This window comes from Sturnira hondurensis, unplaced genomic scaffold (genome assembly GCF_014824575.4).
Source record: "Sturnira hondurensis isolate 20B ecotype Veracruz unplaced genomic scaffold, ASM1482457v3 Scaffold0008782, whole genome shotgun sequence".
Classification (NCBI taxonomy): Eukaryota; Metazoa; Chordata; class Mammalia; order Chiroptera; family Phyllostomidae; genus Sturnira; species Sturnira hondurensis.
The window spans coordinates 4,240,164-4,267,500 of record NW_028081413.1 but is presented as its reverse complement, the minus strand read 5'-3'; the positions used below and the strand labels follow the sequence as shown (position 1 = coordinate 4,267,500).

General features: G+C 41.3%; 1 protein-coding gene across 9 annotated transcripts in view; it reads right to left on the bottom strand.

Moving 5' to 3' along the window:
* Positions 1–27,337, bottom strand: part of MEIS2 (Meis homeobox 2) — a 199,619-nt gene that overhangs the window by 4,978 nt on the left and 167,304 nt on the right. For all 9 annotated transcript variants that reach the window (XM_037056112.1, XM_037056109.1, XM_037056111.1 and 6 more), the window contains one exon: positions 599–657. In XM_037056112.1, coding sequence (XP_036912007.1) covers positions 599–657 — 59 coding nt within the window. The remainder of the gene's footprint in view (positions 1–598; positions 658–27,337) is intronic.

The following is a 27,337-nucleotide window of genomic DNA, read 5'->3' as shown; positions in this document are numbered from 1 at the left end:
GCTCTCAGAGCACCTTATAATAACTGCCCCAGAGAATCTGAGAGATACTATGAGAAACACTCACAAGTATTTTAGTGGAATGGATGTGAAGCCTTTTAAACAAAGGTAATAATCTTTTAATAAAAAAATAATGCTGGCAACGCAGCACTTTAGGCTTTGATAGAATATCTTGAATAGTCAAAGCAAATGAATAGATACAATGCGTGTACTGGGGGATGTTTAGGGGTGAAAGCGACATGCTCACCAAGGAATTGTGGGTAACAAGAAAATGAGAGTGGGCTAATGATTGGATGCAGACAAGCAATGAGTCATTCCAGAGCTCACAGTCAAACAAACTGCTTGTCGCATTAATGCTTATGCCCAATTACCAATTCAGAAAGAAAATAGAAAAGCAGTTTCAGTAGAGTCAGGGTGGGAAATCTCCAATTAGCACCAATTAGTGAAGTTGCTTCCTAGAATGGAATTCTGGGGACATTGAAAAAAAATCTCCCAGAATTCCTGAGGGAAGCATTTATTGCCAGGTGATGAAACTCCTGGAGTATAACTTGATGAGGATTTGTGCCTGTGGGATGTGAATACAGATACTAGCTGAACTTGCCTGCTCGATTTGACTGGTCAATCATTGGCTGTACTATTCTTCTTCTGGCGTTAATAAACCTGAAATGAAGCAGAGAAGTCCAGTCATCAAACGCAGTGTCTGCGTTTTGCAAACACCTTGGCGCGAATGCTGCAGAGAACACAATACAGTCGAACACCTACTGGAAATTATCTCTTTAATTTAAAGGCAATTTTCTCTCCCACTGTTCAAAAACAGTTGACTGGATTCACTCTTCCATCATCTCGTAACTGACGCAAGGCTGACTTGCTCAAAAGGCCCAGGGAGGGAAAAAAGATTTCCCTGAGAAAGCTTCTATTAACTTGCAACGGTGCTTCTGCTTCTTGAACAAGTCAGAATCTGCTTAAAGTTCGTGGGCTGGGAGATTTTTTCCCCTTTCCCTAAACTCCGCATCAGAGGGAGACTCAGCTTCCCCCTTGCAGCTGGTCATAAATGGAGACCAGGCTCTGGAACTCTGCTTTCACAAGGTATTGTTAGGTCAGCAAAGCCATCAATTAGGCTGTCTGAAGTTTTATCACCAACACAGCAGTAATAAGTGCTGGCCAGAAAGACTTCTGCTCTTCGGCAACTCCCGCAGTTTAAGCCTGTAAAGTTAGGGGTCATTCGGAGGTCAGTGCCAGCTGGGGGCAGCCTTTCCAGCCTAAGCTGGGACACCCAGGGCAGGGATAAGGTAACTGCCAACCATAAACCCAGCCACCTTTCAACCCACTAGAAAGACAGAGCTTCAGGTACACATGGTTGATATTAGAGCCCAAGAAACGTTTTCAAATCAGGTGGTGGTGGCTGAATCACAGGAATGTGGAGAAGCAGTTATTTCGTCTGGAAGCCTGGATCTAATTTTGTTGGAAATCCAAAAATAAGTGCCTACTTCATGTTACTTTAATGTTTAATAATGCCCATCAAATATTCATGTACAAACAGAGTAAGATGATAAGAAATCTCCTTTATTTCTCTAAATTTAATAAAAACAAAACAATTTCCCACCATTTGTGAGTTACCCTTGTCCCTGTGTATTTAATGACATGAACCCCCCCCCCCCCACATCTGAGCTGACGATGCACAGGCTTCATGGGTTGTGCACGTGGTGGGGGGGGGGTTACCAGAAGTGGGGATGCCGAGCATGTAGCTAGCCATCCCTTAAAATATATACCCATTTATAACATTTCCCAATATTTCCAGTGTCAAATCTTAAGTGCACCGGGACTTAATGATTAATGAGTCTGCATGGGGCCACAGGCAGGAACTGAAAACTGGTTCTTTGAAATTAGCTGAAAAAAATTCTAGCGTGTGTTGGCAGCTTCACGTTCCTCACAGAGATGGAGTCCCCAGTTGAAGCCCCTTCCCAAGGACAGCAGGCCACACTGGCTCAGGCCTCCTGTGAGCACTGCAGTGGGAATACAATTAGGCTGGGGAATAATAGCTGCAGGGAAACCAAAGGAGTCTTTTGCATATGGTGTTTGGTTGCAAAACAATGAACTTCTTTATTACTTAAGAAAGTATATAGCTCAGTTGTCAAAAATGTTCCACCCCTGCAGGTTTGGGGAAGAAAGTGACAGGCTAGGCGAGGTGAAAACAAAAGGGAAGTCGTGACTGCATATTTATTCCCACCTGGCACCAGAAGTGTGGCTCAGATAGGTCCCAGAGCCTTCCAGAACTCTCTCCCTCAAATCAGAAAAGGAACTTAACTATCTATGCTTTCCTCCCTGTTTTTACGGGGACCAAGGCGGTCTGACCTGAGATCGCCAGCCGGGGGTGTTCTTTTTATCAGCTGAGGTTAGGACAGATGAAGGGTGGTGCTGGGAGAGAGGGAGAAACCTTTTCTGTCCTTGACGTTTCTGATGGAGAGGAGCATGGCAGGGCTTCCCCCCTTTTTCTGTGCTACTAATCCTGGCTTTGTTTCTTCCTATAGGCCAGCTCTTTAGGTAAAACGAATTGCTATTTTTTCCCTTTTTAATTTCACCCTTTTGCTCTTTTATTATTTACATCTGGAGGTTGTTCCCTTATTTATGTCTTTCTCTCCAGTTCCCCCAAACACTCCCTAACTCGCAGAGCTGCAAGGCATCATGGTTCTTAGTTCTCAGCGGGAGAACTCCACACTGTCTTCAAACAAATAATTACAGGGAAGGTTAGAGGTTCACTCAAAGGTCATTTCTTTGGATACTCGTCAGAATGTTTACATTAGTAAAAACGGGGTCCTCTCAAAAGGTTGTTCAATGGGGGATACACAACAATGCAGAACATTAAAAAAGCATTCTGTGCACTAGCAGGTCTTTACAGAAGTGCTGAACTTGGAAATGCCACTCCAGTATTACATTTTCGTCTAGTTACCATGGCATGGACTGGATGTTCACTAGCAGTTATGGCGATGGCCTTTCTTTGTCCAGGTCTCCTAAACAAATATGCATAGAAGCCTCTGAAGGTTTTCACCAGATCCTTTTTACAAAGGGTCACAGAAATTTTGCTTTTTTCACTTGGGCCCCATTGAGCCTCTCTGAATTTTTGTTCTCCAACAATGTTTTTAATCCACAGTGCTGTATCTTGCCAGATTCATAACTCTACCACATTCTTTTAAATCACACAGAATTTTAAAGACATATGGGCCCCAATTTTTCAGAAATCTCTTAACAGACAACTCCTGCCAGTTGTCAACTCCCCTGATCTTGGGATAAATTGTAAACGTCATAGATGTTACTGTTAAAACGAACAATTAATGAGTTGTCTGTAAGAACACTTCAACACTAAAAAAAAAACACGAAGTTAACCCACTGCTCAAATGATCCACAAGCCACTCTTAAAAAAACACACCAATGTACATGTAAAATGGAGCGATTTAATTATAGATTCGAAAAATAAAGTTGGGAGTAATTTTTTTCTCTAATATCAGTATGATAAAATTTCCAAATACAGTTCCCCCCCCATTTAATGACGATTTTTTTTCCTACTTCCTCTTGACCTGCATTTTAAAATGAACGGATTCAGTGTTCAAGAAGGACACAGAATATCGAGTTTTGATTCGATTTCGATTTTAAAGAGTCTACGTTGAAAATCAACTGATCATCAAGCTTTCAAGGCCCAAGCTCCATTCACATGGAAAAATACAACTCCTTCAAAGACAGAAAGCAAAACGTCTTAAAAAGGCTCAAAAGGTTTCTTGAATATTAAATGGGCCTTACAAAATAACATTTTGATGAGTTAAGTGTAAATGAATCAGACACATATGGATTAAGTTATCCTTGAATTTCACACGAGTTTAAAAAATAAGGGGAAAAGAGGGTCTTGGCAAAAACATTTTGGACTTTGCCAAACCCAAAACATTTGAAAAATTGCTGAAGACATCCAACTCACCAAAATGCAGCAAGCTGCACCCAACTTTAATGAAAACCCCCAAAAGTTATTTCCAATCCAAAGACTGTTAAGTTTTTCATCTGTATCTGATATTAAAAAATAAAATCCCCTAAGTCTTAATGTCATCCCGGAATGATTTTGAAGTACGGGACATATAATATGCTTCTCTGTTGGTACAAACAATTTAACTCAAAATTACAAAGTCTTCTCAGATATTAAATAGCTCTTAAAAACATTCTGAGGTTGTAGGACTTGCATGTGAAACGTGCCACATATGACAAATGCCATAAATAAAATGTGCTAGTAAGTCTAGTGCCTTATCCAGATTTCACTTAGAAGAAGAATTCATTAGGCTCACTGCGACTTTTTTTAAGGGCTAGAGATAATTCCATTAGAGACTCCTTAGGGAATGAGCGCCCTAACATGCACTAGCTCTACTGATCTGTACTGAACACGAAGTTAGTGTCCAAGCTCACGCACGGGCTCTGGAGAGTGTCTGCTAATACGATCTACTTTCTCACTGAATTTTACTAAAACAGAAAATGCATTAGTTGTGTGGGGTCCTTAGAAAGTATATATTAAGACTGTTGGCCTAAAATAACTTAATTATAGAAGTCAATTCAATGACTTTCCAAGAATCATGAGGACTTTTTGAGTCAATTTGGAGAATGAAAAAAGAATATATTTAAAAGAATAAAGCCAAGATAGAAAAATATCATTAAAATTTCATCTTGTTGTCTTGCTAGAGGATTGTCTCCTGGAGATCTCCCCATTCCCATCCCCACCTTAACCCCCCACAGAAGAGCCAAACTTTTCAGCTTTGCATACTTTCCTGCAACTGAAATCTCACTGTGGCGCTTTTTCTTTTAAAGGCTTTTCACTCCAAAGCGTATTTCAGGTTGATAGAAGTAGGCTTAGGTGTAATTCCTGATTGCTGGTTGATTTATTTTTCTTTCTTTCTTCTGTTCCCCCCCTTCTTTTTAAATGGCTGATAAATCCCTTTTTTCTGGTTCACTAACTTCATGCCACACCTGGTAACCAACTCCTTCAGGCAGCATTCCTTTTGTTAGAAAGTGCAGCCTCCGAGGAGTCACCTGGAAAACCGCCAGCCCTGAACACTGGGAGGAAGCAAGCCCCCCCAGAATTGAGGCTTTTGCAGGGATTGGTCTGGTGTAGGAAGGGGGGTGAACTGTTGAAGAAGGCTCAGGTCAACTTGCAGGAGGTGTTGCAGCCCGGTGACCGGGGACCTGCTCACGGTGCTTATCCACAAAGCTCGCTACTGGTTGGTGTTTGAAACAATGAAACCTCGACCTTAGCAAGTCAGTGATCAACTTTCTTTCTTTTTTCTAGTACACGCACACACATACATACACACACAGAGCTAGTCTTTTTCTACATTGAGGTTGCAGTCCAGTGTGGGATTTTCTTAGTCAGACACATTAAAATGAGTAAATCAATGTATTAAGCAGGTTTAATACCTTTGACCATGTACTTGGACACAGAAATGATTGAGTCATGTGGCAAACATAAATTTTTCACTGATGGCCAGACAATGGGTCTTTTCTCACAGACGATGGCAAACAAAGTAAGGTAAATGGAATTCATGAGCTACTTAGGCACACAGTCGTGGTTCATAATCAAATTCCATGAGCTACAGCTTAATTTATAATTTGATAGATACCAGATTTGTCTACAACTCTAAAGACAAATGAACTAGCACTCATAAATTTACAATATGAAAATATGATACTAATCTGGAATCTTGAACCCTTTATAGCTTTATGGACCTGCCCTGTGTATGGAGGGCTCCTGTTGACATCGAAGGCCCTGAGCAAAAGTATCAAGTAGGCGATGCTTATCTTTGTGACCTTCCACTATGTTCCTTCAATATTCTCTCTTCTATCTCATTCTTCCTTAAAGTTATGAGGGCTCACAGAGGTTCTTCACTAAGTTACCCCACTTTGGGTAAACCTTCTTCAATTCCTATCTCCTATTCCAAACTTCTCTAAATAGCAAAGTGATAAAGACCATGGACTCATATTCTCTGCCCTTTTCTGGCTGTGTGACCTTGGGCAAGTCTACTTAACCTCCCAAGCCTCATTTTGTTTCCTGCCTATAAACTGGGGCAATCGTTGTGCTCCGATTGTTTGGGCATTAAGAGAGGCATGACACATAAAATCCTTGGCACAGCTCCTGGCACACAGAAAGGGCTGAGTTAAATTTTAACTTACACTCGAAATGCACCCGGCTAATGTCCCCTCCTAAAGAGCTCTGTTCTTTTATCGGTAATCCTTAAGACTAGGTGGATGACTATGAAACTAATCCACATATCCCCTCACAGGCAGCACATGTCCAAGTACCAGGGTTTTCCCAGAGATCGCTGCTAATCCCAGGGCACGATGTCATGGTGGGGACCTCGGACACTGGAGCAGGCACCTGCTAGGGGGCTGGGTGGTCGGGCGAGCTATTTGGGAATCACACTCTCTTAATGGTCCTCCAGGGCCTTGCAACTCTGTGTTCCATGGACCAGTCACATCGATGTCACCCTGAGTTTGTTAGAAATGCAGAAATATTGTAGTCCCTACTCTGGTGCTACTGAATCTGGATCAATATTTGAAAAGATCTCCGGGCGACCTATACGCATTTATGTCTGAGAGGTTCTTGTCCAGACCACGTATCAAACAGATGACCAAGTGCTGTGCCTGGGAAAAGAAACTTGCAAAGACAAAGTTTTAACCGTGAACCTTAGTTGTGAAAGTGCATGTACTGTTCTCTTAAGTTATCTTAGATCGAAACAGTCTTTTAATCACTTGCCTTGAGCGACAAACAATTTATAATAATTTAATTTATTTTATTTCATCTGTGCCTCCTAAACGGAAGCTGGGCCAGGAAAGTGTTTTCGTGGAAATTGTCATCTCTCAGGAATGGATAAGACGAAGATGGTAGAGTTTTCTTTTTATTTCATGTAATTTTGTGCTGTTTGAGTTTTTAACAATAAGTGTGATTATTTTTATAATTTAAAAATGTTTAAAGGTGACCTGGAAAATTTGGCATGTTATTTGACCGAGGTTTATGTGGCCAATAGTAAAGTTTTTAATAAAAGTATTTGAGAAATTCCCTCTAAGATGGAAAACCACCTTTCATTTCCATTATAATACTGAGCAGCGATAAACCCTATCTTCTAAGTGTAACCATCCCTGACGCCACACAACAAAACATCCCAGCAGGTTATGGTTCTGAAGCCTGTTCCTCTTACAGAATGCCATCCGAGTATTCAAATGCAGCTGCTTATCATGCACTGTAGAAGTGATCTTTCACAGTGACTTGGAAGTGGGGCAGAAGAAAACATGTAAACTTCCTTAGCTATTCATATCCTCTTAGAGATAAAATACTAAGTCAATAGACATAAGTTGCAGTATATTACCTCATCCTGTACATGATTTATTGCAGATGGAAATCAACTAGAAAATGAATTACTTTGAAAGTTTTACTACTGACATTAAAATTCCAGATCTATAGACCTGCACACCTTGACAGTGCTTCTGAAAACAACACTTTGCAGGCACAGAAGATACATCTCCCACTTTGTTCAGCTCTCTCAGCCTAAAAAGCAGGAGTAATCATTCTCAAAATTACCAATGACCCTTGCCTGTTCATCTACCTGCACACTGTCTCCCGACTGGGCTTGGAAAAATCGAGCAGTTACTTGATCATGAGTGACATATATTTAGCCAATTCTCATTATGTTCCTAGCCATTTACTAATTCACGATAAGAGGAGAAGATCTGACAAATCTTGCGTCTTTTTAGCTTTCATGATCACCTTTGATTGAAGTATTAATTCTCTATCCTGCTTCTCAGTGGAAACCACCTAAGCATTAACCTGCCAAAAATGCACCAAGCTGTTTAGCAATTACGTATTAGATATGTTTGAGGAGATCAAGGTGCACTCACATGCCCTGTGCTATGGATCTCTCTCTGATTAGCTTGTCATCTGCTCAGAAGAAGATGTAGGCTGATTCTCCCATACAGTCTAGCAGGCCAGCTGTTAGCTGCCTGTCAAGCCCTCAAGTGGACAAGTAGTCCAGGAGCAAAAATGTCACTCCTTTGATCTGGCAAGGAGCAGCTGCTGATTTATAGAGTAGGACTTTGTTCTTCCGTTCTATTTTACTTTCTTTCCTAAGGCAGAACCACAAAATCCAGGAGAAAAAAAAAAGTGCCGTTCCCAGAAACATCAACAAGCTCTGACAACTGCAACAGGGTTTTTCTTGGCCCTAACAAAGCTCTCAGGCATCTCCTTTGACGCTCACCTTTCCCCCTGTCTCCCCCCCCCCCACACACACCATTTTCTGCAATGCGGTAGTTATTGTTTAATTCAGCTTCTGTAAATGGAATGGACTGTGGCCAGCAAGCCTGGGGCATAAACACACCTGTATGAAAGAAGCCTTATTGTAGCAACCATCTACAAGCGAGCTCGCATGAACCACGCGTTCCTGAGTTCAGAAAGAATGCTCCACTCTTCTTGACAGCAAATTTTATCCTAAGTGAGTTTCTATTTTTAGTGTCATCAACCTGTGATGACCACATTTGAACTGTTTCCTCTCCAAAGGCATCACACTCTTTAAATCAAAGAGACAAAGGGATTAGATTCTTTTCATCTGTGAGCAAACAGATCCATCAGAAATGTTTATCCACTGTCTATAATATCAATCATTAAGTGCTGAATTAAACACCCAGAAAGGTTTTCAGCAAATGCAGTATCAAAGATGCCATAACCTTGATTTCATTACCACTGATTTATACTGACGTGGGCTTCCTTGATATATAAGAGGAAAAAAATTGACAACCAAATCGACATAAGCCATGCGCACTGTCTTGCTAAGAATTACAATGGTTTCAACCTTATGATCCTGCTCTTGATGAATAAATCTGTCACATCAGAGATGCCCTGTCAACCAAGTGGAACAGGAAACGATGCAGCCTGAAGATATACTAAGAGAAGTCATCAGCCATATGTGTATGTGTATATGTGTTTATGTGTGTATACATATGCACACACACATATACACATGCATGTGTGTATACATACACCAGGCACTCAACTTTGCCGGAATTTAACAACTGGCTAAGTTTTCTATGCAGCTGCTGAAAGAAAGAGTAAGATAAAGTTATCAAGACATACTACCATATAGGCCAAAGAAAGGAGTTCTATGGTGGTGGGAATGCTAAAAGCAAGAGACCAAAGAACAGTTGCTAAAAATCCTGGCTTCTACTCCCTCCTGCCTTGTTCTAGTGTTTGCTCTCTTCTTCCCTTTCTTACTGTCCCAGGGGAATAAAGAGTTTTCTCAGCCTCATTTCTTAGTAGGAAATGATCCCATGTCCCTTTTATTCATTCAAAGATTACTAAGCACCCGCCTCCGCCCCATTCAGAGAATTGGACCAGCAGATGCTTTCTCTGGGGGGGTGTGCATGTGAGGGGCTGAGGCTGAGCAAGTGGCAGGCAGGGGAAGGGAAGTGTAGAGAAGCAGTGACCATATAAGGCCTATTTTCATCTTTTCATAGCTCCCCCAAATTCGAATGATTTTCCAGATCCGTAGTAACCTTGCACAGGTGCCACTCACTGGTTAAGTCTTCCAATAGTACACTCAACAAAAGATGAGTTTAATGACAAAAATTTGACAGTGGCATAAATAATGAGGAGTTATACATAATATTGAATACATGAATATGTAATGATAGGACTCTCTCCATCTATACTTAAAATTTTGAAAAGGCAGTCTTTGCCTTTAAAGATTTTTATTCTTCACACCCACAGAGACAAATTTAAAATCCCCATTTGAGAATACATAGTAATTACAGATCAACACAGTCCACGCTCAGTAAATAAGTGTGACAGGGTCAATGAAAGGAGTCAGGTAGAGGTCAGTCATCACAGTCTTGGTGGAGGAATCCTGAAGCAGGTTAAAAGAGCATAGATTATTGGGAAGGATGGTCATGGGGGAACAGCATGTGTGAAGACACCAAGGCTGGCCAGGGCCCATTGTGCGGAAGGGAGGGTGAAGAAGCTGAGGGCAGCCTGCCTCCTGGTTTTGGCCTGGAAAACATGACTGCAGTTAATGGACAAGTTGGTGGAAGGGCTTTTACCAGCCCCCTCATCTTTACTGAAATAGAACTGATATATGACATGGTATAAAGTCAAGGTATTCAGCATGCTGGTTTGATACTTATTTTGCAAAAAATGGTTATCACTGTAGCATTAGCCGAAACCTTCATCATGTCATGGAATTGCCATTTCTTTTCTGTGGTGAAAACACTCAAGATTTACCCTTTTGGCAACTCTCGAGTATATGACACAGTATGATGAACTATTGTCACCATGCTGTGCACCAGGTTTTTAGGACTGACTCACCTTCTACCTGAAAGTTTGGGCCCTTTGACCAACATGTCCCTATTCCTGCCACTCTGGTGGGGGTTCTGGAGTGACAAACTGAACCCCTAAAGTTCCTGAATGGTGATGATAAAATAAAACACAGTGCTTGAGGACGATCTAGTCCAAGAGCACATATAAGATGAACTGATGAAAAGCTAGAAGCTGAAAATGGAGAAAGCTATTATTTAACCCAAGCAGAAGAGGGAAATAAAATGAACCAATATTAAGGTGGTAGAAGTGAAAAGTGAGACATTTGGCTTAGACAGCTGCTGGTGAGTTGTGCCTAAATCACAAAGAAGAAATGCAAATATACAAGGTATTATGAGGATAAACCCAATCATCTCTGTTTGGCATGCCATAGTGCATGGGTGATGAAAACTAAAACTGAGAAGGAGTTTCTGTTTGTGGTGGTGAAGAGAGGGAAACCGAATTGTTGGAATGTTCGCTTTGAGTTGACAGTCAGGCTTTCAGGCAGAGAAGCTATACGGGTCACTCAAGACAAAGGACAAAAGGAGAGCAAAAAGTAGAAAGAAGTGACTTTAACTTCAAAAACCCTCTAATCTCATCAAAATCCCAAAACCATAAGAATATTCCAGAGCTGTGGCAACAGCTACAATAAACTGCTTGGCTACCTCCAAAAACTACTTCCTCTTCATACAGCCGCTAGATTTTACAAAGTCCTCTGTTTCACAAGAGCTGGCCAAGTCCACTGTCAGAACAAACTTCTGTGGTCGTGGTCTTATTTCTATTAGGTCCAGTTTACTTTTTCTTCTAACTCTGAAATAATTTGTGTGACCAGATTTGGAGGCTGATGACAGTAACATACCTGTTACACTGTGGATTGCTACAGAAGTTGGTTCCTACTCCACACTTAACAATGAAATTTGTTAGAGAGTTTCCAAAATTGACTATAGGAAAATACATAAAAGTGTGTTGTAAGCAGCAGTGTAAGACAAGCAAGGGTGGGTTTTCTCTAGACAGTGACAACTAATTTAGAAGCGAACTGATAGGACAAGGTGTGACATTTAAAGGGGACTCCATTAAGTGTGACGGCTTCCAAATTGGGTTCTCCCTTCAAAACATATTTTCCTTTTTAAATGGGCTTTTCAGGTGAAAAATATAGCACTTCACTCAAAATGGTGAAACAAATGGTTCTTAAGTCTTTATTCTTCAACCCAGGCCAAACCACCCCAACCCCAGCAGTGGAAAGCCACTTGGTGTTTGGGAGGAAGGTGTGTGCATGTGAATGTCCCGGTGGCCCTTTCATTTGTCTGTGGGGCTCCTTTTTTCCGAAGCAGCAGGGGAGGCTTCAGAAGGGCAGCTTGGCTCGCCAGAAGTGTTTGGATGGGCCGGGCTCTTATCCTGGTCTCCGTTCTCCTGCTGGTTAGGAGAAAGGATGTGGCGGAACACACAGGCAGACAGTGGCAACATTCTCAGGGCCCTTCATCAATACCACCGCTCTCTCTGAATTGCGGCTGGGGCTCTCGTTTGAGAGGCTGAGATTTTAGCACTTTTAAAGGCAGCCATAAGTGAGAAATCTCCTGGGTGTTAAGCTATAGAGTGGCTTCAACCCAAAATACGAGAAAATGAGATTAAAACACAGGAAGTCAAGTAATATTAAGAAAAAGATCCAACAAACAAAATGTCATAAATACGCATTTATGTGATAGTCTTTCTGTTTAAACCGAATGCTGTTGTGTTTCATCAGTTTATATTGGCATCTAGTACAGGTGTCAAAGGGGGAAAAATCAAAGACTTAAAAAATGTTAAAGTCACTTTGAATTAACTATAGTTTTAACAGCTATATATCTAACAATAATCTTTAAAAATATTATTGAAACATATCCCATTATGTGAAACAGCAACACAAAAAACCTACTCATGAACGAATGGCTCAATGTCCTCACATTTATGATGTTCAAACATCAGACACCAAATTCCAAATAGAATTTCTAGACTGCCTTTTCTTAATATCAAATTAAACATCTTTTATTTTGAGTTGACAGCCGGGTAGCATTCTGTATCTTCTCCAGAGATGTTATATGCAGTCTTTCCAATGTGACAGTATTATTACCCACAAAATTTTTAGCATCATCCCGTAATCATAAAAGACATAAAATATATCTTTATAAATCACAAGAGACTTAGCAAACCAGCAGTTATGCCACATCTGCTTTAGTCCTTAAATATTTTTTACTTTAGAGGGTTAGTTAGTGCATTTTCCCCTGATTTTCAGAGAAATAAAGACCTCAACTTTTGATTCTGACATTCCACACAAAGCTATAATCTCCAACAGACAAAGAAGCAAACACATTGTATCTCAATCTAAAAGAATTTTTAGAGCAGATTTATATTTCACAACTATCCAAACTTCCTAAAGTGGTTTAACTTGACTATTAGGGATAGAAATGATGGCACATTTGAATTATCTTCATTTTCACGGTTCAGACAAAGTAACATCATCACCTACCAAAAATAATTTAATTTAGCAACTGGTTTAACTGTCTCAGAGTCTTGTTTTAGAGTCAGAATATGTACAAATAACCAAAGAGGTGATGGATAAGTATGAAGTTAACAGTCTGACTTCCTAGGAACACACTGTCCCTTCGGTCTGGATGGCCTTTCTCCCACAGTCACCTGGTCACCACCCCCTTCACAGTTCTCACTGGAGAGCATCTCTCTGAGGGAACTTCCCTGGTTCTACAGTCTGAGGAAGACTCAGTAGCACCTGGCTAATACATCCACCACGGCATTGATTCAGTACCATGGTCACAATTTGCTTGTCTAGCTTCCCACCAGGGAGCCTTAGATGGCAGGGACCATATCTTAAGTCTATGTTACTGAGATTGTGTCCACATACAGTAACCACCTCCATAAAATGGTTGGTGAGCAGATAACTGAATGAGTAAATGAAAATAGAGTTCCTCTCTCTTGGAAGTAATGTCAAACTAAAAATAAAAGAACTCATAGAGATTTTCTTTTCCTCATTTTGCAAGGGGCATAGTGGAATCACTGATGACATGATTTTCCCTAGAGTGGGACAGAGCCAAGATGGAAAGCAGTTCTGGCTTCCTGACTCCGGTCTAGTTACCTCTGCAGTCAGAAACAACTAAAGACACAAACCAAGGCATCAGTTTCAAGGTCTGAATCCATCTGGGCATGAGAGATACCAGGCAAAGAGAAAGAGGGGGCATCAGGCTTTTCTGGGCTGGGGGGCACAGGCTATAGTTCTGTTGGGTCATGATAAGTCCAAAAGACTTGAGAGGAGAGAGTAAGTTAAGAATCATGGGAACTGAGTATACAGCTCACTAATACAATGAAGCATCATGGGTGTGTGTGTGTTTCGGGATGGAGAAATAGTGAGTAGGAAGTAAAGAAGGAAAATTTTTGAGATGGAGAAAGAAAAAGAGGATAGATAGAAAACTTTCTTTAAATATTTTCCCCCAATCTTCCTAAGAAAGTTTTTCTCAAATTGTGCCCCGAGGAACACTGGTATCACTGGCTGTTTCTTCAAAGCTGGGGTGGGAAGTCAAAAAATGTAGCGGAAATGACATGAAGTGAAACCCAGTGAAGATGCACCCTTTGCTGCAAGTCCCGTCTCCGCCTTTAATAGGGCCAAAAATGTATCATGGATCTCTAAGCAGGAAGAACTGTATGAATCGGTTCCCAACTCTAGTTATTAAGGTTTGGAGGGGCATCAGGGTTCCAAGGGTTTAAAAAATGATGCAGCATTCTAATTTTTAATCCAAGTTGTATTTTTAGACCATGAATTAACTTGAAATAGGATTTCCATCTTCATATTTGCCCAAGTCAGCCTCAGATACGAAGAGGCATGTGTCGGGCTCCTGTTTTTTTTTTAAGATTTATTTATTTTTTTAGAGAGAGGGGAAGGGAAGGAGAAAGAGTGGGAAAGAAACATCAATGTGTAGTTACCTCTCATGTGTCCCCTACTGAGGACCTGGCCTGCAACCCAGGCATGTGCCCTGACTGGGAATCAAACCGGCGACCCCCTGCTTCACCGGCCCGTGCTCAATCCACTGAGCTACACCAGCCAGGGCTGTCGGGCTCTTGTTTTACATTCTACCCATTTGTAACCCCACCTCCTCTGGTTACTGTAAAACCTGACTACTCCTCAGACCTTTGACCCCCACATGTGCTGGCTGAAAATGTCCTTTAGAACTTTTCTATCTCAAAGGTAATTTGATCATTAGAGAAGGATTTCATTCTGGGATGTTTCATCTTTCCTTTTACCCGCTTTCCTCATATTCCCCCATATGAGGGAATATCTTTAACAAAATATCTTTAAGAACAGTCATTGGGTATTTTGCAATGTGTGCTTAAAATTTCTGCTTCAGAATGGCTGCTTAGAAACTGAAGACTAATGTAAGACAATTTTTTTGGCAATGCCCTCTGAATCTTTTATTGATCAGAACTGGGATTGGGCCATGGCCATTTAAATCAAGCATGTTTATTACAGGTGTCACCTAACACCTTACACGTATGGAGGAGAGAGGCTGGGGGACAGTGGGGAAGGATGTTCAGGAGAAGAAGAAATAAGAAGGGAAAGAGGCAGGAGGCGAGAAAGTGCTCCTTTGAATAAGGTACATCAGTGTACCTCAAACGCTCCTCTCCCCGCTCCCGCCAATTCTTGTTTACAGAGTGTACAAGTCCAAAATCAGCCTTTACTTACAAGCCTGTTAAACACCACCTGCCTGCCCTCTGGACCTCGCTGTCCCGGGATGAGGTCAGCCCGGGAAGGGCCCGGATTCTATACGCAATCCTGTCATTCAGGCTAACAGCAATGATTCACTTGCAGGAGGCAAAAATGACTCAATTGTTGGGCTTATTGACTCCAGGGAGCACGGCTACTCTATCATTACCACGGAGTGCAAACACCCTGAGCTCTGTGTTGGTCCACTTAAAATTACTATTTGCGGTGAAGGATTGGCAAAGCAATTCTTAAAATGATGGGGGTGAAAGTCAGGCAAGCGCCATTATGGGCTTTTCCTTCCGTTTAAGCAGAAGGAAGCAGTCCAGGCCTCGTTCAGGGCCTGACCCCCTTATTTAACCTTTTGTTCACATTGCTGTATTAACATATATTAACTGGCTGGCTAAGTCCTAGGGGGATAAGAACCTCATGACCAAATTAGGGTTCTGTTTCCGTGGGTAACCTCTCCTCGGGTAGAAATTAAACCCCAATACAGACACATTTTAGGTCCACGCAGAATTGAGGAGTGCCGAACAAACAGTCCGGCAAAGACCACCGCAACCAGGGAGTGGTCTGGGGAAGTACGCTCTAGAGGAACTGTTTGAAAAGCCAAATAAATCAAATTAAATAGGTTACGAGATTATTTTTCCCATCTCTGATCTGCTCCTCTTGGTTAACATCCATGACACTCTGGTGTTGCAGAATCGCTGGAACTGAATGCCGCGGCTCCGGGCCGTAATGAGCTGCCTTCGCACAAAGGCAGCAAAAGCGGTTTCCCCACAGAGTTATCTTCTCAATTATTTATACGCACAACACTTACACATAATGGCAGTTTTAAAATCAAACAAACAAAGCAAACTGTACAATAAAGGAAGAAAACAAGAAGGTGCAGGGACCCTTTCTCCTCTTTTTTTTGAACACGACGAGGGATACGCAGGGGACAGAATGCCAACTGAATTTGGCTCCTTGAGAAGTCTCAGGGGCCTTGTGACCGGATGACATGAAAGCCTTTGCGATTGCCACCTGGGTGAGGTAGCAATCTCGAGCTCCTTACCGGGCCTTGCTTTGAATCTGTCACACCCAAATATGTAAAGGAATGTGAACTTTATTCTTTTCCCTTTAAAGTCTGCCTTTGACAATTCCTAACCAGAAGACTTGACCCCCATCCTACTCCAAAAAAAAATAAAAGGTGCTAAGCTGCCAAAACCATGCTGGTGTAAACAGAAAATGACCACATGTGTCGCAGTTGTCCCCCAGGCTGTGCAGAGGCCTGACAGTTTCTGTGGGACTTGTTTCCACGGTCCACACCCACCTCTGCTTCATTACTTAAAACCTCAGATACAAAAGGGGGAAAGGAGCTTGGTAGGTCTACTATAACGCGTATACAGAATAAAACAACAGGTATATTTAAACAGTAAGGCAAAGTTATAATGCTATTTATAATATTTAATTTTGGAATCTGATGAAGTGAAGTGTTTCTGCTACCAGCAAGCTCTGACCCTTGGTAGCCTGTTCAGAGTCAATGCTCAATTTTTCTAAGTTAATCCACAGATGAGGCTGAAGAGCTTATATTTTAGAAAATTAAAAGTGAACTTTGGGCCAGGCACACATTTGGACCTGCATGAAATGTGTGTTTTGTTTCAGATTCTCTGTTAAAAAGCACAGATTCCAGCCTTTGGGAAGTAGTTACTATCTTTACTGACAGAGTTACTCTTCATTAAATATGTCATGTATCTGTCACTCATGTATCTGTGGCTGAAGATATTCATTAGCAAATCCAGTGAAACACAACTCTTATGTTACCTACTAGCCATTTCCAAATAACACACATTGAGCAAGTACTTCTTTAAATTCCAGCAGGGGAGTATTATAAAGACACAGTAAAAGAATAATAAATTGTCTCTTGCAATGCGCCTATGTGCACCCACATTAAATTTACACACACACATGTACACACTTTTTTTTCATAAATGTACCTTGTAACTTGACACATCTTGACACTTGGTTAAAAGAAAGAAAAACTTAAAAAGATTTTCCCCCTAAGCACACAGGAACTACTGTGAAAGGTCAGAAGGAAAAAAACACACCATCCTGAAAAGAAATCAAACCATGGTCCCTAACCCACCGGGATGGGGTCGTCAGAGTGAAGAAGTTGGCACTAAGATGGGACCCGCCATCTTGTTTTATTCACTCTGAGGAATTGAACAAAGTGAACATCATATCATAGCCACTTGCTGATTCGTAAAGCTCTTCTTAGCCATCTAAAGCTAAAAATAAACTACATTTTATTGGCTACTTTTTTTCTTACTGCTGCTCTCACCTCCAAGATCAAAGCACTTGGTAGTATGATGGGAGCTGAGGGACTGTGGACTTAATTTTACTTATCGGTATAAAACTACACCCTACTATTTGCCCTCCTGCAGCGCTCGACACCTTCAATACCAACAATGACCTTCCCAAGTGTGTGCACGTGTGGTCCCAGGCTGGACAAATGTACAGGAGGGTACAGATGATGGTAAGAAGACTGTTGTGCCAAAAGACTAAGAACACATCCTTGCTCTTGGCAGGTAGAGATCTGAATGAATGGTGTATTGCAAAGACACCCTGTGACATGCATAACATATTTTTCAAAGACACTGAGGCAATAGCCAGCACACGATTCACCATTATGTGAAAGAGTTGTTAAATGTTAATGTCTGGAAGAGAGTTGGGAAGTTTCTGTATTTTCAAAGATGGGCCAGTTCTGAAGGGAAATCTCAGATTCTGTGAACGCACTCTAGGACTTGAAAAGCGCTCCCTTTGGCAGTCAAAACCAATTGAAAGGTCAGTGGATTACGGGGGGAAGTGAGTTCCTTTGGAGAGTAAAACCAAAGAAATGGACGGGGTTGAGAGGGTGTGGCTTTCGCCCCTGGGAGTGCTCCTGCTGATGGGAGTAGAAGCTGCTGTCCGCGGCTTGAGGGCAGTAATATTACACGGCTCTCAATTCCCAATGGGGCGGATTCATCAGAAACCTTAACCTCTATTTTTTCCAGCTTTCCTCAACCACAGCAACAGACTCATTCTTTAGCAGACCAGCCAATTAACCAAGCATTAAAAAAACCCACAAATCTATATCAATAGTTTTGCAGGATGTAGAGAAAGATGTGTGAAATAAACACTTAATCATTGTTATAATAAGTTGTAAAATAAGTTGAAAGGGGCTAGGGTTGATAAAAATGATTTTTTAATAATCAGAAGAAATGACATATTTGTCTTCTTTCTTCTAAGCATCCTTTGTATATTTTCTTATGTTTTAGTTCACTGGGACCCGGCCTTCGGTTTACCCTTGACTGGTGGCAAATCTGATAAAGGGTTGGCATAAATATGCTGAGTCTGGTTTACAATTTGTTTGGCAACTTCCCTTCCCAGATAAACATAATCCAAGTACAACTTCTAAAAAAAAAAAGAAAGAAAGAAAGAAAGAAAGGAGAAGAAAAAGTTGTGTTTACTTGTCCTGTGCTTAAGGATTTTTTTTTCTTCTTCTAAACGTTCCCTCGGGATGCTGGCTTGCAACCTAGAAAAAGCTTGGATTTCAGCTGCAGTCTCCAAGGTATTCTACTGTTCAGCCAGGCTGTTTGCTGGGAGGGAGCTCTCTACCTTGCTGATTTAATTAACAGGATTCTTTTCATTATTACGGGGATTTGGTTTCTTCTTGCTTCTCAGTGTTTGGAAACACTGATTTATGTTTTATATTTTGAAGGAAAATTCATTGTTCTTTGACAGCTGAGGCTCAGTAAATTCCCAGCATTGAAGGGACCCCAGGGAGGTGTCATCGTTGCCGTGCCCACCTACAGGCTGTCATCTCCAGGGCTCCCTCCAGAAGTGAGAAGACCCATCAGCTGTTCAAGGCTCACCCCACTCCTCCTCCCTCTGATAATTATGCCAGCAGGGGTTGGCCCATTCCCATTTATGAATGGTGGTATTAGTAGGTTGATCGGTAACTGTGAATCACCGATTCATTTAAGTGAAGCAAACAGTCCATGAATCTTCGGACATAATTTAATCTCTTGACTACATGAAGCTCATTGACTTAAGTGGTAGACTGTGCTGCACTTATGATGATAATCAGGGCTGAACCAAAAATCAGGGCAACTTCTCTAAATATGAATACACTTATGGGGTCAATAAAATGTACTTGAAATCAGTACTATAGGATATTTGGCTTGAGTGGTCATTACAACTCTACTAAATTACCATTTTTTAAACCACACAGTCCAACAAATTCTGACATGGGGAAAAAGTAATACATTTAGTGAAAACTCTAGAAGACTTACAGAAAATTCATATTTTAGGTGAAAAATTTCAGGCATCAGTGAATGTCCACTATTTGATTATAATCAAAATCTCCTTTTCTAGAGGGTTTCATAATTCATCTTCATTTATATTATTATAATTACTATTTACTGAGCTAGGCAATAAACTGAGTATATGCATGTCTCTTCTTATTTCTCACAAAAACCTTATTTCTCACAAAAACCTTATGGCTGGGGAAACCGAGACTTAGCAAATCCAACAATAGGCCTCAGGTAATACTGTTAGCAAGTAGCAAAGATGGGACTGAGATCCAGGTCTTCCTGACCTTAATGAAGGTGTTCCGTGTGAATATGCAGAATGAATGCAGCCTTTCCGAGGCACATCTACTGACAGCGGAAAGAAGGCATTACAGGCTGACTTGTATTCCCCTAGATTTATATGCTGACCTCCCAATCCCCAGTACCTCAGAGTGTAATGACACCTGAAGATAAGGTCTTTAAAGAGGTAAATTAAAATGAAGCCATTAAAGTGGGACCATAATCCAATATGACTGGTGTCCTTAGGAGAAGAGGGGGAGCCCTGGGGCTGCAGGCGCACAATGGAGAAGGCCCAGGAGGGCACGCGGACAAGGTGGCCATGGGCAATCCAAGGGGAGGCCTCGGAAGAAACCAAACCTGCTGACACTGCAATTTGGACTTCCAGCCTCCAGGACTTTTAAAAAATAAGTTTCTATTGTTTAAGCCACCCAGTCTGTGGTATTCTGTTATGGCAGCCCTAGCAAACTAATGCAGAAGGTAACATAGAAACAGGAGCTAGAGGAAAAGCAGAAGCCAAACGTTAAATCAGAAAAGATGGTTACTGGCCTGGCTGGTGTAGCTCAGTGGATTGAGCACGGGCCTGCGAACCACACGATCATGGTTCGATTCCCAGTCAGGCCACATGCCTGGGTTGCAGGTCTGTTCCCATCAGGGGACTCACAAGAAGCAACCATACATTGATATTTCTCCTCTCTCTTCCCTTCCTCTCTAAAGACAAATAAATTCTTTTTAAAAAAAGATGGTTACTGCCCCCTCTCCACGACCTCTGGAGACACCCTGCCCTTGGTGGCAACAGTTCCTGTCAGCTTTGCACACACACTATGTCTAACCGTTGTTTTCTTAAAAAGCAAGTGAGTGGAAGGTGTAGAATGGCAAATAGGATGGCTAAGACAACAGGGACAGAGTCAGGTGAAGGAAGCCATTCTGTGTGTGAAAAAGGCTGTGTAACTCAGAGAAGGGAAAAGGAAGAGGGCTGATAAAACAGGCAGAGACCGTTTTTAGTGTTTGGAGTGTCTGCCTGAACGTGAGCCACACACACACACACACACACACACACACACACACAGTTGGGGGCTAGGAAATTAGGAATGTTTAGGGTTGTTCTTTTGGTCTTAGGAGAGGTCTGTAGCTGAAACATCTCCGGGGAACCAGAAAACATCTTGATAACACTCTGATCACAAGCCTGCTTAGTTCTAGGAGACCCCTTTATCTGATATTTCCCAGTCAAGAAGGCAAATGGAGCTGACTTTTAGACTAAGCATATAAAGTAGAACTTTGGAAATGGCTTGATTTCTAGACCAGAACTTTTCACTTATCTAGATTCATAAGCAAGTAGTTCTAAGGAAGAATAAAGAAAGAATACAGAAGTGCACGCAGTATGATAGTGGTTAGTATTTTCAAAATCTTTAAGATCAAGGGATGTGGGTATGAAAATGTGGTCTGACTGGTAAAGAAAACATGAATTAAAATAAGCCTTACTTTGAATCTGAATCAATGTGTCCAAGCTAATTTTCTCATTTACAAGTTCCTCAAGTTTACATGAGAGTTGTGTTTCCAAAATTTGAATTATCTTTGTTATTTAGACTATTTATCAGGATTCCCGAATTCAGATCATAACTTCATATTAAACTTTCGGACTTCTTAAAGTTTTCCACAAGGAAGTCCTCAAAAGATTTTTATCTTCAACCATACTCTAGGGAAACACCTGGATAAAATGTTACCTGGGACTACCAACCCATCATCACCCTGAACACAACTTAAGAGAATTTGGGGTTGATAGAATAAAGGAGCAAAAAAAACATTTGAAAATTAACACAGTGGTGAGAAGCCCATGCCATAGACATGGCTAGGATTTCTCTGCATACAAGGGCGAGATTCAGAATGGAAGCCTCTTTTGGCCTGTCTCAGAATCTCTGTACCACCTATAATGACCCCATTCCCACTGTCTACGTGGGATATTCTCCCTTCAGTCTCCTGATGTTCCTGCTTCACCTCCTTTGTGTTACTAACAGTTTTTGACGCCTTAGAGAAATTCTAGAATACACAATTCTTGATCCCTTGAACAAATACATCTTCAGGGTCTGCTGCCTACTTGGCAATGCACTGAGGGCCTGAAGGGGAGGAACACAAAAGAACTTGTATGAGAGGCCACATTTGCCAAGTGAAAAAAAGCACTCAATTTGGGATTCATTTCATGCTCTAAGAATCTCCTGACTTAATTGGAGAAACAAGACATATACCTATCCATCAATCTGTTAAGTTTTTAAAAAAAATTTTAAAGATTTTGTCTACTTATTTTTAGAGAGAGGAGAAGAGAGGGAGAGAGAGACACACACTGATGTGAGAAATACTGATTGGCTGCCTCTCATACAGGCCCCTCCCGGGGACCACACCCTCAACCCAGGCATGTGCCAAGACAAGGAATCAAACTGGTGACCTTTTGCTTTGTGGGATGACGCCCAACCAACTGAGCCACACCGACCAGGGCTTTTCAGTTTTATTTAATGAGGAAAACAGCACAACCTAATGGAAAGAGCGTAGGTTTGAGAGTCCCGGGCTTGAACCCTGGCCATATCAATTACTGTGTGGTTTTGGGCAAGTTCTTTAACCCTTCTGTGTTTTCATATCCTCCACTGGAAAACGAGAATAAATTATTTGACCTACTTCAGAGAGTCACCCTAAAGATGAAAGGTGATGGCCAATTGTACTATAAAGAACGTCATCTGAGAATTACAAGGAAAACATTTAAATCGTTCTAAAACAAAACTTTAACATTTATAATCCTCCAAATACTGCAAGGTATACACAATGAAGGAAACTGAACCTTGCTCTCAGAAAGCTTGAAGCTTGGCAGTGAAGAGATGACCGCACTACAAGATGAAAGAGGTTCTATGGCAGGAGTGGCCAGGCGTGTACAGAAAGGGTGGACATCACGGGCGAGAGGGAGAAGAGGAAGGGAGCCTCTGGGCTCCTCCCTGAAGGATTCTGATGAGCGGAAATGGGAAGGATAGAAAAATGTGGAACATACAAGGTAGAGGGAACTACTTAAGCAAATGCACAGAGAGAGCAAGTACTTCTGGCTCATACGCTTAGGAGACAAGGTACTGGACTGACACAAGGAGACGAATGCGAATCCTGGTTTGCAATTTCTTGGCTACTATTTGACCTCTGTGATTCACCATTTCTCATCTGTAGAAGGGAGATGATGTGCCTCATAAAGTTATTGCAGATTAAGTACTTAGCCAAATAGCTTGCATATTTGAAAAAAATATATTTAGAATGGGTGATTAGAAACATTTCCAATATTACCAAAGGAATTCTAATTAGTTTCTAGGTTCTATGTCCAGTGGCCCAATCATAGCACTTATTTCTGATAAAAGTTAAACAGTGGAGGATGAGCTTCAAAGTTCATTTCTGTTGTAACTTACATTTAGCCATTATTTTATTTACAATGTGCCTCTGCTGGACTGTCAGTGGGAAAAAGTAACAACTGAGAAAACTTGAATTTTCAGTCGTTTTGTTAGGATTTCTCTTTCATGGTGTTACAGGAATGAGTAGGCACAAACACCATAGGTAAGCCTTTGTTCAGAGCTCACAGATCATTCATCTAGATATTTAGGCACATAAGAGTAACATACTCATTGTACTCATTGTTCTTTGAAGTCAAGGGCAAGGGGAGCTACAATGTCTCATGTCTGGAGCATGGGTATTCATGCTGGAATAAGAAAAGGAAAAAGAAATAAGGGCTTGAGATTAAGTTCCCCAAAAATACTTGGCACCCAACACCTCTCTTTTATGACCACCTTTTTTTTTTTTGATTCTCAGAAATCTTAGAAGGGTAGGGGTGAGAATGATGTAGGACCTGTTTTGCTGACTAATAAAAATAGGGCTGCCGGGGCTCCTTTAACGTGAGCATGTGTGAGGGTGGTTCTAAGTATGGACCCCAAACATAGGAGAAAGACCTCCATACTGACTTCTGGCAGATGACAATCTTTTCTGCTTCATTTTTGCCAAGCGAATCAAGTAGAAACACAATCTTAACCTAATTAATTTTCAGAAACACCTGTGTTCTGAGAGTAACTTGATTTTAAAAATTACATGAATATCTGAATTTAAAAAAAAGGGAAAACTCTGCAGCAGTCATGCGGAATCATGTTGTTCTCCATCCTTTAGAATGAAACTGATCAACTGGACACACACGTGGAGGTTCAAAACTGACCAACACACAGGATGCGAATGCCACAGAAGACCCCATCTTCTGCTGGTAAAGCACACCTCACATGCTTCAGAAAGATGGGGAAAAAAATAAAACTCTGATGTTCAATTTCAACCCCGAAGACCCAAAGGAATCTAGTCAATTTTCTATTTGTTAAGCAAAAATGGTGTACAGAGTTCTCTAGGATACAGCCCCTACAGAACAAAGCGGCCACACCACCTTCAATAAATTTTTAATGAGATGTTTGTCCTGGCGATAGGTATCACCAAGCAAAGATGTCTTGCAGTGCCTGTGAAATATGTAGGATTTACTCAAAAAACTCTATGTCACCCTGTGGATTACATCAATCACAGGGTCAAAAGAAGAAGTATGAAAAATAAAAGGAGAAACGATCAGTTCCAATAGAACATGAAGTGTAAACATACGTTCTATTCAAGAGACAGCCACACGGCTTGTTCTATAAGTCATTAACTCCCCCAGACTGAGTTTTCCTGACACTGTATGCTATTTTATGTGGTCTGGAACCATTTCAGGAATTGATCTTCATACCATTTTCAAAGAAAAACACAAATAAGCCTCTTAGTTTCTTACTTCAGCTTGTCTAGTTCAAGGTTGCTTTTCCTTTTTCTTTTTTCTTTTTTCTTTTTTTTTTTTTGCCTTATTGCCTTTGTCTTTCTACTCTTGCTCCAAAGTAGGAAAAACATTTGGTTTACCCAAATCATGCTCCCACCTTTTGGGTTGTTCCCATAGCTCATGTTTCAGCACCAGTTAGCAATAACTGCATCCTTAAAACAGTGGAGAGACTGATATACCAGTGACCTCCCAGCAATCATCGAAAATAAAACAAAAATTGAATGGTCCTGCCAAGAAGAGTACATTTAGATAATCAGCACTAAAACAATAAGAAGAAAAAAAGACTCCAGTGCTGACTGGAAAGGGACACAAAAGCAGCTTGCACAGAGAAACCAAAAAAAAGCAAAATGGGAACTAAATTTGACTGACTTTGCCCTTAAGAGTGAGGGCTTAGTTGTGGGAATTCTCACCCTCAATGGTCACGAATGGAGACACATTCTCAGACTATTCAAACAGTCCCATGGTCACTGATGTGGACTGATATGGAAATGAATATGCTTAAATAACATTTCTGCTGAGGAATATCGTTTTTATTGGGCAAACTCGCCTCCATTATCTTAAAGAATTAAATTGAGCTCTTTCCACAAGATCCTGGAACCTATGGAAAAAAAAATTGAGGTAGGAGAAGGTAAAGCCTTGAGTTCAGAATCGGACACTGAAGGTCTGGCCCTGGTCCAATGCTTCAGAGCTTTGCAACAGTGAACAAGTCACCAAACCTTGAAGGGCCTGCATTTTCTGATTTGTAAAAGCGAATAATAACTTAAACCTTGTTTACTTCACAGAGCTGATGTGAGAATCACACAAGGCAGCATATATAAAAGTGCCCCCAAAGGCTATAAAATGCAAGGCAAGGTGATAAGAGAGGAGTTGCATTAAGGAACCAAAAGTTTTCTTTTTTTTTTAAACCTCATCCTACGTTATAACTCATGAGATTTCCCTGTCATTTTTTTCTGAATGTCAAGTTTTACGGGAGTTTATTTAAAAGGGCAGACACAGACAAAAAATCCTAGCAGAATACAGTTTCATCTTGTTCTCTTTCTCTCATTAACATTTTGGATAAAATTGTGTAAGTTGCTTTGGAAAACTCGTTTTTTCTCATCTTTGTAATGGACACAGTGCAACTTTCTGTGTAGTGTTTAAATTCTTTAGAAGAAAGTCTCCTGAAATATAAACCCATAATCAAATCTGAAAATATGAAAGTCCTTTTGAAATGAATGACAAAGTATCTCACCCCCAAACAGTATTTATTCTCATGAGCTGGACGTCTCCTTACCAACAGCATGTCACAGTTCTGTCTGTGGCAATAGATAGGAAACAGCTGCACAAACGGCACAAAGCACGTTCCCTTGCTGGAGGGCACAAAAGCAACTTGTAATGGCACCTGGATGAAGGCCATTACACAATAAACCAAAACCGAAGCAATGAAAGTAGAGCAATTTGCCCACAAGCTTGATGTTTTCAGGTTCTGACCCATTTTCCCTTATTCTTTGTGATGGTATGTATCACCCTGTTCTTCGCTTCTTTTGCCACGTATGTTCCTTCTGCCAGGAAAACTCCATCAGTGCATGGATTTGATACCAGGCTTCCAGAATGCAGGCTTCCAACTGGCTAGTTTATGGCCACCATACCTCCCTCAGGGAAAGTCAAGCTCTGCCCCCCCCACACTCCCCATAATTCAAGCTGTGTGATATTCTCCAAAGCACTAACTCTGAACTGTATTAACAGCTCTTAAAAGGCATTCACACAGTACTAACCCTCACAGAAACTGGTAGACCACCACTAGCTGAGTTTCTCCGGTGTGACCAAGAAACATCTCGATATAGATTGTGTGCTCTGGAGATAGAGAGGGAGCAAGAGAGTGGGGGATGGGGCGGGCAGAGAACAAGAATATAAAGAGCAAAGAGAAGAAAACACAAACAGACTGGGAGGCAAAGCCTTTCTTGGCTGGGTGCGGTCAGGGTCCTCCAGCACATGAAAATCTCACCCCCGATTCCCTGCCGTACTACCAGCGCTGGTTTTGTTCACCTTGACACACTCCGAAGGGAGGCACAAAGCAGTCCGTTTGAACAGCAAAATGGCAAGGCCCATGCCGCCCTCTGCAGCCTCCCTCTGTACGGGTTTGGCTGACACATCGGTGGGAAAAGGGGCTGCAGAAAATCCAGTGAAACATAAGCAATGAGAAAACCTTTCTCTCCTCTTCAATTACTCAAAAATGGGAAAGGAGCATCTTTTTTCAAAAGAACAAATGCTACACAAGGCATGCCCTTTAAATCCTTTTGAGGGTTCTGTGACCTGTGAAACTATCTGCAATATCAGCAGGAGAAAGCCCTTTCCAGAACAAACGCCCGTGTTTTATGTGTACTGTATTTGCTAATCATTACTTCATAAGCAAGAGTAGATATACGGTGGGGTTATAAATAATGGCGGGAATGTAAAAGGGAATTGATCTGTCTGGCTATCTAGTAATACTCCTGGCACAAGACCAGTCTTGAATGGCTGCCAACTACCACGGAGCCAGCCAGTGATTTGTCTGGGGGTCCTGCCCTGTCAGGCAGAAAACAGTTTTAAAGCTGAACTCCCACCACTGTGCACAGTGCCTAGATCACGGCGCTGAGCATTGCCCGCAGAGTCCCTGTCCCCTTTCACCAAATTAGCCCAAAAACTACTTTAAAAACTTGGAGGAAAAGAAAGCAAAGAATACAACAGAACCAAACCAAATTAGAAAAATTAATAAGCAAGCACTTTAATAATCCAAGCTGGGGATCATGAGAGAAAAACAT